Source organism: Corythoichthys intestinalis, chromosome 14, assembly GCF_030265065.1.
Source record: "Corythoichthys intestinalis isolate RoL2023-P3 chromosome 14, ASM3026506v1, whole genome shotgun sequence".
Lineage (NCBI taxonomy): Eukaryota > Metazoa > Chordata > Actinopteri > Syngnathiformes > Syngnathidae > Corythoichthys > Corythoichthys intestinalis.
In genome coordinates, this window is record NC_080408.1 from 43,911,860 (window position 1) to 43,929,847 (window position 17,988).

General features: G+C 38.1%; 1 protein-coding gene across 2 annotated transcripts; it reads left to right on the plus strand.

The window, feature by feature from the left end:
• The first annotated feature begins 7,779 nt into the window (after nucleotides 1–7,779).
• Nucleotides 7,780–15,211, plus strand: gadd45aa (growth arrest and DNA-damage-inducible, alpha, a). Of its 2 annotated transcripts, none has more exons than XM_057857434.1 (4): nucleotides 7,780–7,875; nucleotides 12,597–12,698; nucleotides 12,847–13,078; nucleotides 14,415–15,211. In XM_057857434.1, exons 2-4 carry the CDS (start codon nucleotides 12,598–12,600, stop codon nucleotides 14,526–14,528), a joined length of 447 nt encoding a protein of 148 aa, XP_057713417.1. In that variant the 5' UTR covers nucleotides 7,780–7,875; nucleotide 12,597; the 3' UTR covers nucleotides 14,529–15,211. The 2 variants fall into 2 exon arrangements, with proteins under 2 accessions (XP_057713417.1, XP_057713416.1); XM_057857433.1 differs by lacking the exon at nucleotides 7,780–7,875 and adding an exon at nucleotides 12,146–12,311.
• Nucleotides 15,212–17,988: the final 2,777 nt, after the last annotated feature.

The following is a 17,988-nucleotide window of genomic DNA, read 5'->3' on the forward strand; positions in this document are numbered from 1 at the left end:
TAACATTGTGAGTAACTACTTACAACATGTGATTTTTTAAAATAATGGTATATTTTTTTTCTCAGCGCAGCTTCCTACACATGAACTATTATTATTCTGTACTATAACCTATTACATTACCATATTAGGCCAAAAATATTACATGAAAATCATCGAATTCAGACTGGAAAAACACGTGAAACATCACCCGTCCAAAGTGGTCCTCTAGTGGGAAAAAAAATCTTATTACCACTGATTGTTATAATGGAGTAATGTGGTTATTGTTGCGATGTCTCATTAGTGACACTGAGAGCCACTGTCGACATCTCTGGCAAAAATAAAGTCAATATGAAGAATAAAGGCCATTTCAAACTAGTGGCAGCCTAGTGTGAAGGGTTCAGCGGCAACCCATTCATTGTGTATGTGGGAGGGGACTTCTCGGCATAAAAAAGTGAGAGGCGGCGGTCATTTGGGGCTGGCGAAGTCTTAAGTGAAATTTTGCCGAGGGGTGAAACAACACCAATCGCAGAGGGGCAGGCGTACTTATATCTGTGCTGTCAGGCTATTATGGAAGACGGATATGTGCAAATCACGGCCAACGAAACCTTGATAAATGCCCTTTTTTAAGGTTTCGCAAGCTCTGGGAAACTCGAAAAATGACTCTCATACTTCTCCTTGCTAAGCTAAATGGTACTTCCATGTGCGTTTGTGTGGAAATGTAGTTCACGAACAACAACAAAAAAAATGATTTACCTTCTCACCGGAACTTTACAAAAAAAAAACTCTTTACACGGTTATTATAATTCCTCCTACTCCGTGAAAAGTCTATGTTTTCTTGTACAACAATGAAAAATAAACACATTGGTGCTTTGGACTATAGTACCGTATTGGCCCGAATATAAGACGGTGTTTTTTGCATTGAAATAAGACTGAAAAAGTGGGGGTCGTCTTATATCCGTGGTTATACCCTTTATACCCATTCACGACGCTAGATGGCGCCAGATTATCATTGATGCGATGTTCTGTCATGACAAAACTCAGCTACTCTCAAGTTTACCCAGTTTGCATTATTATATTGCAATGTTTTTCCTTATTCAGATTTGTTTCAAGACTACAGTTACAGTTAGACTTCACTTTGATGGTTAATGCAGTTATTGCAATTTTGTTGTTTTATCACAATAGATTGGTTTATTTACATTGCAAAAACCAGAAGCCATTCATTTACGAATGTGATTGCACTTTAGTTCACATATTTAAATGTTCAGATATTAAGATTTGAATGAGGCAAAGTAACATGCTTTTTTTCTCAAATATGTTGTTATAATCATTTGTTTCAGATGTACTGCAATTATTTTCTGTATAAAAATTAATTTGGTGTCCAAAAAGTCTGTTTTCAAACTTGAGTCTTGAAAAAGAGGAGGTCGTGTTATAATCAGAACTGTCTTATATTTGGGCCAATACGGTAAATATATTTGCCGCTTCTCACTTCCTGATGGCGTCTACGTCAGGCTACGTGGCTCCTCCCGTTTTACGCTAGTGTGAAAAGGCTTTGAAGAGGAAAAATGTAACGACCAGTGTTGTCACGGATTAAAAAAGTAATTTAATTACTGATTACACCTCAAAAAAGTAATCTAGTTACTTTACTGATTACTTTATTATCAAAGTAACTAAGTTACTTTAAAAGTAACTTATCAGTTACTTTTTACCAATTTTTCTCCTTTTGCTGTCTCAACATAAAAATAACAGAAAAATTTCATCACGTGTAATTGAGTTTTTCCACATAAGGCTTAATCTTTGAGTTAGCGGGGTTTAATTAGTCGATGGAGTTGATTTCAACCACCATTGACTTGCCCTAGCTTAGCCATCCCGGAGCCTTAAAGCTAACAAATAACTGACAAACTGCACGGAATTTGTTTAAATAAAGTCCAACAACTAATTAAATCCCCGCTAACTCCAAGATGATGCCCAATGTAAAAAATTCTGAACTTCCCCTTTGAAATAAAGACCTAGCCATTAAAATGTTGTCTATAAAAGTTGTAAAGCAATAAAACAACAAAAAATTATGAAATTAACAAAAATCCTACAACGTACAGTTTTCATAATGGGTCAAAATCGTTTTTCGAACAGATCATGTGACTAGCACCTTGAGACTATCCTTTGCTTTGTTTTGCCAAAACTACACCAGAGGTGGCAAGATGGATATTTAGAATTCCTTTAAACCTAAGCTTTCAAACGCTACCAACAACAACTTCAACAGCTGATTGAACTCGAACAGTATCAAGATGTGTGTGTGTGTATATATATATATATATATATATATATATATATATATATATATATACACATATATACATATATACATACTGTACAGTATTGGCCAAAAGTTTGGAGACACCTCAAAGATGGATACTTTGAAGAATGTAGAATACAAAACCTGTTTTCAGTTATTTCACTTTTTTTGCCATTCCACATGTTCGTTCATAGTTTTGATGTCTTCAGTGAGAATTTACAATAGCAGTGAAAATATATCAAACGCAAAAATTATGAATTGTGTCCAAACTTTTGACTTTCGTTTCAGTCTTCAACATGCTTCTCCCCCCAGTCCCACAAATGTAAAACTCCGCCTACGATTACAAACTCTAACTCTAAAATGTACATAATTACACATATTATAAAGGCTGGTTACAAACTGCAGAAGTGCTGGCTGTCTCGTTACCTGTCGGCTTTGATTCGAGTTTTTTCGCGTTGTGCTGTAATTCCAAGTGCTTCCTTGTTGAATTGGATGTCGAGTATATACCAGTCGACAGTCCATCTGAGCCAGCGCAGAGTTTGCAACGCACTGAGATATTTTTGTCATCTGTACTGGACGGATATGTGAAGTAATGGCTGTATCTCCAGTGAGCAAATGCAGCCGTTTGTTGTATCCCTCTGGCTCCTTTACTGTTAGCATCCTGATATGATCCTGATGCCAGGCTATTTGGCAGAAGGCGTGCATACAGCATGGTACTGCACGTGACCCGTTTTTTTCCCAATGAGAAAACATGAGATGTGATGTCACTCCCAAACTCAAATGCGGTATTTTCTATTCAAATGCTCTTCGGACATGACTACAGTATTCTTCATTCTACATACAGTATGAGGCTAAAACAAAATAGTAACGCACAGTTACTGAGGAAACTAACTTTAATCAGATTGGAATTGGATTGGCTTGGAAAAACTAACGCGTTAGACTGCTCGTTACTGAAAGAAAGTTATCAGATTACAGTAAAGCGTTACTGACAACACTGGTAACGACTCCAGTTCAGCCCAAAGTAATGGAGTAAGATTAGTGTTTCTTCCACATAAATCTACTCAAGTAAAAGAAAAATGTATTGCGTGGTAAAGCTACACTTAGAAGTACATTTCTCTCAAAAAGTTACTCAAGTCAATGTAATGGAGTAAATGTAACGCATTACTACGCACCTCTGCTTTTGAGTATCGATGCAAAGCAGTAAATTACTTTAGGAAACAGTTATCTGAAATACAATATGAATGAGTTATTGGCCTGTCAATACAATTATCCCAAGATAACAAGTCATTTGTGTAAAAGGGCTTGATTTTGTCCCCACTGTGCACAGTGTAATTGCTGCCTTGTAAAACAAAAAATGACTAAATCTGACCATGACATTTATTGGATAATTACAATCAAACTGCAACAATTTTATGATTAACCAATATTCCTTAAACTATCAAAAAGCAAAGAAAACTGCTTTTGGATAGTTATACCTGTAACACACAGTAAAACACGACAGGTCTTACATGTGCATTACACTTACTGTAACATGATTGCAACAATGCACACATGATGTTTTTTTTTTAGTAAATAAGTACACATTATCATTCACTCCTTATGGTGTATCTCTTAAACAGCTGATCAATTTTCCGTTGCATTGTCCTTTTTTATTGCATGAATTCAACAAGTTGTTCATTACCGTTCTCGTTTGTTCATTTGTTGTTGTTGCAGAAAAAGTGCATTCGAATAAATCGGAGCTAACTATCCATGCTGAACACATGTCAGGCTTTCAGCTAAGTGCATGAAACCGGTATTTCATAGCAAATCAACACTTGAAAACTCATCCGGGGCAGTTTGCTGCGCGCATGGTTCACATCAACGTGACACGTCATATGCACTGAGAGAGAGCTGGTGGACAGAACTCCATGGATTAATCAATTATAAATATCTGTAGAAACAGATTACGCTACACAAGCAGACTGGAACAAGTCAGAAGCACTTTATTAGACTTGTCGTTAACACTTGTGCATGTTAATCTAACTTTGGATTGTCTTCTTCATAGAGATGCATGTGTTGAATCCTGGCAGGTTATTTAACACGGGATTTTCACAGTTGCCGTCATATTTTCGGAACTTAAGCATTGTATTGCACTTTCCTGGATTCGCCATGGAATCTATGGCGTACGGGATCGTATCAGTCCACTTTTAACCCTGTGATTAACTGAAGCATTTGGGGGGGTGTCACTGCCTTTGTACATTTCAGTTGTATTTAACTTTTAAAACAACGCTAGGTAACTTTTCAACCTTTATAAAATTATTTCATTACATTTGTGATGATATTTCGACCGACAACTCCTTGAATGACACCTCTTTTATATCTCGAGGGGGTCTGTATCACTTTCATCGGCACTAATTAACCCTTGAGAGTCGAAGGACGCGCCGGCGCGTCCTCAGCGCACGTCGTCTTTGAAGCGCCCTCACGTTTTAATTACGTCACCCACATGCCGTTGGTTGGTCTCGTTTTAAAGTGCGGAAGTTGCGGTTTACTCTCGTTATTATTTGAAGTCAATCGACCAACTAGAACGTGAGATATTGTCATTTAAGTTTTATAGTTTTATTGTCCTCTCAAAAAAACATTAAAACGCTGCATGGATCATTTGTTTATGTCTATATTTCCATCATTTCTAGTCCTTTTTCAAAACGGAAGCTCCATGAAAAAAACACAAATCAAACGAACCCTTTCGAAGTCACAGTGGAAGCACAAAATGCGTTTTTTTTTTTTTTTTTTTTTTATAAATATAACTGCGGTGCGAGGTTCAACCGAACGAGAGGGAGGAGTTCTGAAGCAGCGAGGTGGCGAGCGACGGCCAGTTGGATACTGCTGGATCGAGCAGCGACTTTGTGTGACTTTGACAATGAACGGAAAACTAAATTTAGCGCAAGCAATTGTGCTTCTGATCAACTTGAGGAAGAGGATGGTCCAAATTCGTCATCATCGTCTTCTTCGGAAGAGTCCTCGAGTGAAGATAGTGACGGATTTGAACACGTGGGTGACGCCATCGACGAGCAGAGGTAAACCAACTCACTCTTTTTTTTTCATGCTGAAAACGTTTCTTTTGAAAGTTTCTTTTGATATTGCAAGACAAAGTTAATTTTGATGCAATATAAGTGTGTGTTTGTGTATATAATAATAAAATGTGCATATCAGATCAAAGTCGTACGTGCACTGTGGGTATCCCAGGCAGGAATTTATAATTTGTGGTGTTCTTCTTTCTATATGAAGATTAGGGATGTAGCACATATTCAGCTATGGTATTCTTTCTATTGTCATACATATAGATTTCCATTATTATTTATTGCTGTATATATTTTTATTTTATACTTTATTATTTTCATAAATACTGACTTATTTTCATGTACATTTATAGTGACAATGAAAGTAAAGTGAAATGAAAATGGAAGGGTGGAAAGAGGACCGACACCCCATGGAAGTGTGAGCTGCGTGATGTAGCCGTGTCTAATTCCAGGACGAAACTGCTTTTCGGAGTGGCATGACTGAAAAAAATTTAACTTGTTTATTGTAAATATTTTTTAAAATGCTTTTTTTCCCCCAATGTTATATATTTTTTTTTTTCCCACATCAATCTTCTCAATTTGTGTATATAAATGTGTGTTCAAGAAGCTTGATTGTGTGTTCATAGTTTTCATCAGGCGATGGGCCGCAATACCTAAACTCATAAAGAGATGGCCTCTAAACACTTTTTGTGTTAGATGGTATATATTTTTTCACTGTTCTTCACTGTTAGGTCTGCTGTATATAACCTGTTTTGACTGGAGCATGTATAAAGGCAAAAAACGCCTATGGCTATACCTGTTGTTTATGTTGAATTGTCAAATATAAGACTATTTATTCTAAAATTTTTTGGTTGAATGTTCATCCTAACATGTTGAATAAATATTACAAAGTTTCAAAACGGTTCGTTACGCATGTTTGGTTGTCAATTGGACATCAATATTAAAAATTTTGACAAAACGATTTTGGAATTTTTGGTCTTTTTGGGCCCAAAATGATGATTTATAATTGATCAGTGAAGGAAACAACAATTTGGACATGAAGTTCAAGGTGTCACAAAAAAAGGGACCAAACCAGGCCATCGTAAACAATTCTTTCTTTGAAATATAAAGGCAACTTCAAAGGCATGCAAAATCAGACAAAATAGGCCCAGAACTTAAAGGGTTAACTTAGAGGAAAGTGGCAGGAACCCTGCCACACACAAAAACTACATATGTCTAGACTGCGTTACGGTATACGTCGCTTCCCACTTTCCCCATTCATTATAAAGACGAAACTCGATTTGAATGCTTTCGTGCGAAGTCTGCAAAGATGACAGAGCAAAAAAAGACAAAAAGTTTTGTCAGAGGAGGGAAAAAAAGATAAAAGGACAGTCAAGAATAAACATTGGCTTGGCCTTAACTCGCTGGCGTGACACCCCCCCCCCCCAACCAAACTAGTCAGTGCTGACAAGTTCGGGTGGGGAGGGGGTTACCCACAAGAAGCCACACGGTTGCTAAACATCATATGCTATTGTTTAGCCACAACTGGATTCTTTACCTCATTACTATTCATCCTTCACACAGCCGCAAGAAAAATAAATGTCGCTTAATCCATCTGCAGGCGACCAGTAGATGAGGATTTTACAACACTGCGCTCATATGCTGGTCCTCATGGGAAACACAGTCTTCCTTAGAGCAAAACACTACCGCTTTTGTCCACCGGCGTCGCTAGAATCGACCAAAACTGAAAAGTTACCAAGTGTTGCTTTAAGTGTAATTTATTTAATATATCTGGTTTGAATCTGTAATTACTGATTGTTTATAAACTTTTAATTTGCTTAAATTTTGATTTTACTCTCATGTTCATTGCTTTTTTTTTTAATAAAGCACTTTGTTATGATTCACATTGTACACACGATTGCAATACAAGTAAAAAAAAATAAAAATAAAAATAAAAAACTTCCTCATGCTATTCATATGTCTTCAAACATGAAGGTAATGCACTTGGCAAGAAAACCTATGTCTGTTTTTTAATTTAAAAAAAAAATGAGCCTATTTTATTATTTGATTTTAATATTGGGATTATGGCAGGCCAAAGTGCAATTCTAGGAAGTATTTTGTTTAAAAAGTTGAGGGGGGGAACATTTGTCTCTGGTAAGCTAAGAAAATGCACGTTATATCCAAACAATGTGGCTAAGTAAACGATTTTATTGTACTTTCAACATATTTAATTTTTTAGATCACACAATTAGAAACAAAACAGTGGAATTTAAGCTTGAATTAAATAATGAAACTGAAATACTATTTAAATACAAAGGTTTGTCCACAACATGAGTAGATCAAAGGATCAAAGGTCGTCTGATCACGTGACCACTGATCACAGAACTCGCGCCAGTACTTTCTGCGCATTTTACTTCGTAGCAGCTGGCCAATCAGAAAGCTTCTTTTCCTTAGCTAGCGTCCCGTTGCTACGCATTTGTCACCGGTTGTGACTGCTTCCTTATGCCTCGTACAGTAGCGGGGCAAAGCACAAGCTAACGTCATCTCCCTTGAAGGGTTCAAGCCAAACGAGTGAGTAAAACTGTCTCTTTTTCATAAATGTGTCTAAAATTACTTTTGCTAATATTGTCACATTTGCAAAAAGTGTCGCTCTTAGTATGTCAGAAGTCAGGGAAGCAGGGTTCGTTACACGTCCGAACATGAAGGAGCATGCTGTGCACAGTGGCATGATTTTTTTCAAACTATATTTTTATTTTTAAATAACAAAAATGAAGGCACGTGTGTGGATAACGATGCAAAAGGTAAAAGTACAAGTCAACTTATATGTCTAAGTAAAATCCTCTAAATATTAAAATAATTTTAAAGTCAATTTGTAAGCTACTGGAAGCTAAAACACCTGTTTTGATAATAGATTTTTATTGTTGTTGAGCGAGCAACAAACATTAGCTCATTCTTTTACAGTATGCTATCAAAATGTGTCCACAAAACGTCTTAACGTTCTGAATGGACTAACAAAATACAAAGCAAAATTAACTACATACAACAAACACAACAGAAAACTACTTTTACTACTGCTAATACTGCTTGTATATGTTTTTCAGATTAGAATAAGATTTTTTTAGCACCAGAAGCTAGTTGACATTTACATAAATGCATAGGCCTACTCTAAATGTGCACCTGATGCCAAGATGCAAGATAAGATGTCGAATCTACTTAAGTATTTATATTTTGTTACTTCCCATTTGAGAGAAAGAAACCTTTTACATTTAAGCATTCCAGTTAACAGTTATAAGTCACCTTTGACCTAGCATGCATTTTGGGGGAGATTGTGAAAACTTGACTGCAGATCGAATTTGAACCGCTATTCTCAGAACAGTGAAGCCGGCATGCTAATAACTGAAACACTTCTTTTGATTCAGCCTATTTGTAGCATTATTGTTAATATTTTTTTTCCAGCCGCATGCAGGGTCTCAAAAAATTCTACACAGCCCTTTTGAAATGATTGATTTTTACTGATTGGATTTTTAAAATGTATTTATTAATTTTTAAGTATTGACAGCGAATAGAGGTCCAATCCAATTTGACTGGATTGTTTGATCACTGCCAACCCATCATTCAAATTGGATTGGACGTCTATTGCCTCCAATGGCATTAAAACATGATCACTCAATGCCAGCCTTTCCTGTTGAAATGGATTTGATGTCAATAACTGTCAACGGCAGTGAATGAAGGGCTAATGGTTACAAAATAACAACCAGAACAAAGAGAAAATCAAATCAATAGGTGAATTCATCCTTTTATTGGATTGTTTTTTGTCTAAATGTTCATCATGTAAAAGAAAATACTGAAATTCTGCAGTTTTCTATGTGGTGAGACGTCCCACGCGATGTTCAGTGCGCTTGCTCAAGCATCCGCACGCATGTGCACATCGGTTAAAAGCACCGAGTACTCACTATTTTTGTTTTTATTGAGTTTTTTATTACCTTTTCAATGCCCCAAATACCTTTTGCATGTATTTCCCTTTCATACTTTTAACCATTGTTTATTCTTGCGGTAGTTTTACACCAGTGTTGATCCGTTGACCACATTAGTCATGTAGCGTATTTAAACCGTCTTTATTTGATATAACTACATTTACGTATTTTCTTAAGGCATTTTTAGTACGTTCTGCCTTTATGCATCTAAACAAAACCAAGTTGAAAGCGCACGGTAGAACGTTTTGCCGATGTAGCTTATTTTGGCAGAACACCGGTGCTAATGAGGCACTGTTTAAGTGGCAAATGCTATCTATGTTGAAGATGAGTAGTGAAACAGAATATTTGCTGAATTCAAGCTTCTAATGTATGCCATATTCAATTGTGTTTTATAATTTGCTGCTGGTCAACAACAACTAGGCAGTGGGTCACAGTTGGCCCGCTGGCTGTGGTTTGGGCATCCCTGTTCTCAGTCAATGTACAAGGGTTGAGCAAACTAAAATCATGGAACTAAGTACTCAGGGAAGTAGGCCTGCTCGATATATCGTTTGAATATCGCAATCAATGATGTGCGCATACGCAATAGTCTTATCGCAGCATATGCGATTTTTTTTTTTTTTAACCCGTAAACTTTTGGTTTGCTTCATAAAAGCAGCGTGTGTGCAGAGACATGACTTCATGTATCCATTGATCCTTAACAGATAAACCTCCTTAGCCTGGATTAAACGGTATAATATGAGTACTATCATATTTTGCGGTTTTGCCATTTTTTTGCACTTTCAGTTCTTAAATAACTGAATAATAAATATATAAATACAATTAAATTTAAGCACCTTAAATCTATAATGCAACAAAAAAAAAAAACAGACTAAGATAACATTTTTATTAGTGTTGCACCGATACCATTTTTTGGGGCTCGATACCGATACCTGGCTGTGCAGTATCGGCCGATACCATACCGATACAACTTCCTTTGAAATTTTCATACATATGTAAATCTAGTAGAACTTTTTATTGTAAACCTGGTATGGGTGAAAGTACTTAAATAAACCTTTGGCTCTCAAAGGCCAAAACAGTGCTAAATTCGTGAAATTAAAATATGTATAATAGCAGCCCAACAGTAAGAACGTAAAATTACAGCGAATGAACTGAATAAACTGTTTTAAACCCCGAGTTTTGGCTCTCAAAGACCAAACAGTCCAACTTGAATCATGAAGTGATAAGTAATAATAATTGACCACAGCATCCTGTCTGTCTATTAGCCTCCCTCTCTGTGCACCAGCAGAAACATACACTTAACCACTTAGCTTAGTTTACTTCTACAGCACTTTTGAATAGGCTTGCCACTCGTCCTTTGAAATAAGGAATCGTTCCGAATTGGGAATTAAAAGTTGCGTTCCAAATATATATAAATAGATGCATTACACGTTTGGGGATGTCCCTTTTTTCCGTTGCCCGTACGGCTTTGGGTGGGAGGGGGTGTCCCTTATTTCTATTTCTGAAAGGTGGCAACCCTACTTTGGAAACAGGTCTCAAATTACTAAGGCATTTATTTCATTAAAAGGCAATAAAAGTAGAGAAGACATAGTGAACTGACCAGAGATTGTTGCTCCGGTCCAACCGGCCGATTTAACTCCACCTCTCGAAACTTTCAGGCCGCAAATCTTGCATGCACCCATTGAGTGAACTGGACGGAATTTCTTTGCTGAAATATTTCCAGACCGCTGCCATTTCTCCTGGTTTGATTTTCCTCCATATGAAAAAGCTGCCCCGGCATTGGTCAAAAGCGACTATTAGCTCGCTCTCATTGCTCTGGAGCAGGCCAATAGCGATAGCTGCTTGGCATGCAAAGTGATCATGTGTCATCACACAACAGAGAGTGTAGTGAGCGTCAGGAGGAAAAAAGGCTGCGGTCATCTGCAAAATACTGGACCGGTAAATGGAATCGGCTCCCTCATTGTTGGTACTCGCCGATACCGATACCGTCATTTCGGGCTGGATCAGCCCCCCCTGCCGATACTGGTATCAGTACCAGTGCATCTTTAATTTTTATGATTAAAATTATGATAAATTGTTTAAAGAATATAAAATAAAGGAAAAATATAAGAATACAAGGATAGATGTGGGGAAGGGGGGGGAAACAAATCTAATAAAATACTGCAATACACTAATACAAAAACATGGTGAGTCAAGCAAAGTCTTCCCAAACAGAGCTATTCAAGTCATCTGGTTAAAATTCTTGTTTTAATATTGCAATAGACAGTATATCGCAATATATACCTAACCCCCAAAAAGTTGCAATGTACGTTTTTTCCAATATTGTTCAGCCCTACAGGGAAGTAAATTTAATGTATAACAGGTTCAACTAAGCACTGCACTTAGTAACAGATTAGTATGGTATAGTATGGTATGGTATGGTATGGTATGGTATGGTATGGTATGGTATGGTATAGTATAGTATAGTATAGTATAGTATAGTATAGTATAGTATAGTATAGTATAGTATAGTATAGGGTGTAACAGTATTTTTTTAATAACTCTTTTGGCACACTGGAGTTTATTATTTAACGCTAAGTAGTGTTGGCCAGTCTTTGTCTTGAGACCACTTTTTGGGGGGCGGGTGGTGGTCTTGTCTTGGCGCTAGTGGATTGGACGTCTCTCGCCGTCAATGGTATTGAATTAGTGAAGTACTTGAAACAAACTTTTGAACAAACGTGCAGTTGCAGTAGAACCGCCGCCAGAGAGCGACCGACCTTTCCATCCAATCTCACCGGAGAGCAAACCGAGGAATTAGCATATGGCCAATCAGGACATTTATGCAAATATTTTCCCCGGGTGCCATTGTCCTCCCCTGACTCTCTTATGTGAAGCTGCTAGATTCTGACACTTTAGTTGCACTGGAAGCGAGGCCGGCTCGACACGCGTGCGAATAGCAGACAAGAGAAGGAACCAGAACTTCCCTCTAAAGTGGATTTGGAATTTTAAGTACAACATGACATTTGAGGAAATAAGTGGCGATTACTCTCATGAAAGGTATGGACTGTTTCCTTTATATTTGTTGCGTTGTTGGGCGCAATGATTCTCGTCGGTCGGTTTGTGCGTAAGCATACGCAGCGTATATGTAAATGACGACGCTGCAAACGGATTAAAAGTAGGCAAACGATAGTGAGCATGCACGCAAGTGTGTTTGGCGTTTGCAGTCGTTGCCCAAAAGGCTTTCAAAGCCATAGGAAAAGATGAGTTTTCAAGTGTCGACTTGCGTAAAGTACCGGTTTTATGCGCTTGTTGTTAACAACTTTTTGCTTGGCTGTGTTGCAGAATGGATTCGGTAGCGAAAGCTTTAGAAGAGGTGCTGACCAAAGCTTTACCGCAGGGCTGCATTACCGTGGGTGTCTATGAGGCAGCTAAGTCCCTCAATGTGTAAGTACAAAATTATAAACTCATGTCACCCTGTCATGACTTACAATTCAACTTTTTTATTGTAGAATTTTATGCAGAAGCCTTTTTTTATTATTAATATTTTTATTTTATTTTTAACAATGGTCTATTGTCATCTTTTCCTCTCCAGGGACCCCGACAATGTAGTCTTGTGCATCTTGGCGGCCGATGACGAAGACGTGAAAGATGTGGCCCTGCAGATCCACTTCACGCTCATCCAGGCTTTCTGCTGCGAGAATGACATCAACATCCTAAGAGTGAACAACACCCGGCGCCTGGCTCAAGTTCTGGCAGCGGGAGGAGCAGGCGGGGGCAAGCAGAGCGGGGGCGAGCCCGTCGACCTGCACTGTGTGCTTGTCACTGTAAGTCATGCCAACAGTTTTTAACTTACTGCTCATGGGTAGTTTCCTCGACGGTTATTTCTATGTCCATGAATCCCCTGCCTTTGAAAGCAGATACAGTACTTGGGTATTTATAACTCTACACGTTCTTTGGCTGCCATTGAAAGCGATAGAAGTCCATTTGCTGCGAACCCTTCCTGTTCAAACAGATTGGATTGCCATCAATGGCATCAGAATCACATTCCTAAACCAAGGTTTGACTAAATTTCAAATATCTTGCTATAGATTAAAGCCCGTATTATTGTGGTTCCCAATTAAATGGCTTTTTTTTTTTCTTTTTTTTTTTTTTTTTTTTTTTATGGCAACGCCAATCCCTTTATTGCAACCCAATAGAGCAGGGTTTTCACCTGATAAATATAAAAATGAAGCTGCAATGACTCGCAAAGCATCTTCATTAATGAAACTGAATTTGGTGCACAGTGATTGGACATCTATTTGTGACAAATGAATTTAAATTTACCGAATCATTAATGGGATGACATCGTCATCTTTTAGCCGTTTAGTTAAAAATTTTTGAAATAGACATACAATTTGTCAAAAGTATTAAAATTGCTTTGTGATTTAAAAAACGTTAAGTGAAATACAACATTTTTTCCAACATGTAAATATCATGTCATCATGGTCAAATTGAATCAATAGCATATTTTGTAATATCAGCAAAGAACTGCCCAAAGAATCAATATCTTATTGCATTTGTTATGAAATTGTAAAATTGCACCCAAAATATGCTAGCTACTGTACCAAGTTACCAAACTGCAAAAATAGGCCATAAACTCAAGTGAGGTTGAGCTCATCTCTAGATTTTTTTAATACACTGAGGAGCGTAGCCTCGATTCAACATAAAATGCATGAACGCATTTCTAAGTAAATGAAAAATCGAGGTATTTTCACTAGCCTTATATTAATAAGTTGAATGATAGGCAAGTTAGTAGCTAGCTCATGTCAGTTTACGTTACCCAAACTATGGTACTTTGGTAAATTTAAGGAGTTAAATAAGTACCCCCTCTTCTACCAAAGTCTCTGCACAAGTATCTGTGCTTCTAAATATATATCCCTATAATTTTCTTCACAATGCATTGCCGAAATGCACATCAGTATGCATACACAGTTACTGGAAGGCGCCGTCACGTGACTGAAACCAAGTCTCGTGTGCATTTTGGTAAACATGCGCATGACTCCTCCCGCCGTGACTTGTGAGGAATGTCGGTAGAGGGAATACCTCATGCGCACGCACACACAGAGGCCACTTGTCTGCTTAGGTGAAGTGTATGTGACTCAAGTTCTCCTTGTTTTCCAGAGCCCTGACTCTTCTTCCTGGAAGGACCCCGCGTTGAGTAAAGTCAACCACTTCTGCAGGGAGAGCCGGTGTATGGACCAGTGGGTCCCCATCATCAATCTGCCGGAGCGGTGAAAAAGAAGAAATAGACGTGAAAGGACGTTAAATCGCACATCAGAGCGGGCACCTTACCAGCCGCAGATCAAAAGTTCCGAAGCACTACTTGGGTTGGATAAAACAAAAATGAAAAAAAGACAGACCCCGTTGTGTCGTTGGGATGGATTCACAAAAGGCAAAAAAAGACAAAAAAAAAGTGGGAAGTTGTTTCCCACTTGTTCCGGAGTTGCGTCTGGCCGTCGTTGTGTCGTCATGGCTGACGAAAATGGAGCCAGCTGGTTTGCTTTTGTTGGCGTTGCAGCCGGACGCAGCGTGGGAAGAAGGATTACATCATAGTGTTGCTACAGAGCCCGCATGACGCGTTTGAGGAAAGGCGGAGCGTCAGATGGAGAGCCGAGGCCTCGGCGTCTCAGCTCAAAAAAAGCACTTAAAACACACTGGACCTTTACTAATTGATTTAACTTCATTCAACTGTTCATATTGATGTTGCTGTAATTTATAAAGGGAAGGGCTTTTACAAATCCAGTGAAGTGTGTATTTAATAATTCCTATGCCAAGTACAATTGTTGTATTACAATTTTAAGTTATTTTCCAATATATTTAAGTATATTTATGTTAGGGTTTTTTTTTGTTTTTTTTTTACATTTGCAGAATTTGACTGGACGCGCACGTATTGATGTCAATAAAAAGTATTTGTTCTGAGCCACAACTGTGTTTTTCCTTTTATTTGCCAGTATTGTGACCTTTAGCCAACGGTTGTAAAGCGGGAGTCACGTGCGGATCACGGGGGTCACGTTGGCCTCTGTGTCCTCGCTGCCATCTCTGCGCTATAGAAAACAATAATCCTCCACGCGCTCTGCACGGCTTCTGCGTGGCTCAGCACCACCGTGTTCATTCATCCAAACCCTCGTTCCCTTTTCAACCATTCTCTTGATTTAAAGGGCACGTTCCCTATGCATTCTTGCTAGCTGACCACCTTAGCAGGGGCGTGCCCTAGCTAATTTGACATTGTCCCATGCCTAAAATCCAACAGGTGTTTTCTAATTACATTTTGGACAGATGGAGCCCTCTGCGATAAAATTCCCAAAATGCATCATTCTGCTAGCAGCTTCGTCAGCGCTAGCATAGCACCTTTGTCGTAGCACACTTCGGATATTCATACTTTTTAAATACCTTCGGTTATCCTTAAATTGTTCTAATGTAATGCTACCAGGAAGCAAAGATGTTTTGCCAATAAAATTCTTAATAGGGCTTGATTAGATCAGCTAGCAGCGGCGCTAGCTCAGCAGCTTCATCTTGGGCACCCAAAGTTTGTGCGACAACAAATCGGCATATATAACTCAAAATAAGCCCTGATAAATGTTATCACCAGGAAATGGTGTTGATGGTATGATGAGGATGCCGGCCGCTAAGCAAAATTAATGAAACGTCTGCTAAGTTCAATAGGGACATATAATAGTAAGCCTGCAAAAAGCAACGAAATAGTAACTTTGTTAATAAACGAAGCAAAAAAGAAAGCAATTTATACTCCAAAAACTACCGCAATCATCATTGGTTGCAAGGATCTCATGCTATTAATCGGGATTTTCTCATTGTTCAGCCAAAATTTACAGTACATATGCTGTATTTTGTTTTTAAGAGCACAAGTATCAAATAGACAAAATTGTCACCACAAATGTGCAAATTTGATATTGCCAAACAAAATTTAAAAGCAAATTTCAGGAATTGCAACCAAAAATAGTACTGAGCATTCAATTAACTGTGTTTGCCTACATTCATGAAACAATGGACAAATCAGACAGGAATATTGTAGAAAACTACAAGATGTTTTATCAAGTTCAAAGTCAAAGCTGATAGGCTCCCATTGACAACAATAGACGTTTAATCCATTTGGACTGGGCGCTGCCACCCCTCCCAGTCAAAATAGATTGGACATCTATCACCGTCAATGGCAATGAATGAGTTCAGACTGCATAGAATAAAGAGAAGAGAGAAGGCTCATTAACTCTCTCAAGCGAATCTGGTGCTTTTCCAGCTGGGCCACTAGCAGGTGATGATGTCACCGGGGTGAAGTCAGGCGGGCAACCACCCCCCTTTCCAAACCCTCCTCTGCAAAGTGATGAGTCACCGTCACGAGAAGGTACGTTGTCCTGCAGTTGCACAACACCACGCCGAGGTGTCACATGACAACACTTCACATTGTAAAGCACCTTCGTTACATGATGAAAAAATAATGCACCCTAGACTGGTCGTTCGCCATCTGAAACTTTAGCCTCATTTTTACACCAATGGGCATTTCGGACTTTGCAGCAAACCTCATTGTTGTGGAATGTGGAAGGAAGCTAAAGTTCACAAAGGAAAGTATGCAAAGAGACAATGCAGTCTGAGTATATACAAAAATTCTACACACCCCGCTGCTCACATGTGTTTTTGTGTATTTTTCAGGCCAGGCGTCTTACTTGAGTATGTAAGAAAAAATAATGCACTCGAGTATGAATCAAATTTTATGGGATAATTTTATTAGAGACCAAGAACAAACATTATGAATTATATGAAGTTATTGGTTGCCATTTAGGGGATTGACACACAATACATTCCGGCTACAGACATTCATTTACCCCTGCCAGTCAAAATGGATGGGACTTCGATATTTAAATTAATAAAAAAGTGTGACGGAAAATATTTTTGAACTTTTTGTCAGGATTTTTGAAAGGGGAAGTAAACAACTGAGATATGGCGGTTGCATATGTGTGCACACCATTTTGTGCAGCACACGTTTTTTAAGACACACTTTTCTTTAAATGTTGTGAGAACTATACATGATTTCCTTGAGTCTGTTCCCAGCTCCCAGTGTTCACAGAACTAACATAATTATAGCTGCTCTGCGATTGATTTGTATCCGAGCGTCCTTTTCATTCGCCTCTCTGGCCATGAGGTGTTCTGACAGTTTTACGTAGGTGTATTAACTTTTATTCTTTATTCTTTCGTTTTTTACATAATGCACAACTCTCATGTAAGTTTGCAATAATCTAATTGCAACATGTAGATTTTTTACATTTTTTGATGCATTTTTATGCTTTATAAAAGATTTATGTCTGAATTTTGGGGGCTTGGAACAGATTAGGGCATTTACATGGAGAAGAAACTACTTCTAGAACCAATCAATTTCAGGCACTTGAATGATTAACAAAACAGCATATCTAAGATGAATTACATTTTGATTTCAGTTTGACTATGCTTAAAACGAACTTGTATAAACTAGAGCAGTATGAGGTTTCCGCATAAGCAGTCAAATTCGAAGCACAACCATATTCGTGACCCGTGCAACCTTTGACCTAATGAACCCAAAATTTAATCACCTCTTCTGTTTCATATAACCTGCAAATTTGCCATTAATCCTGTTTTTTATTCTTGAGTTATCCTGAACACAAACAGAATCGAATAAATAAAAACACTGTTTCACGCATTTCTTGGACCT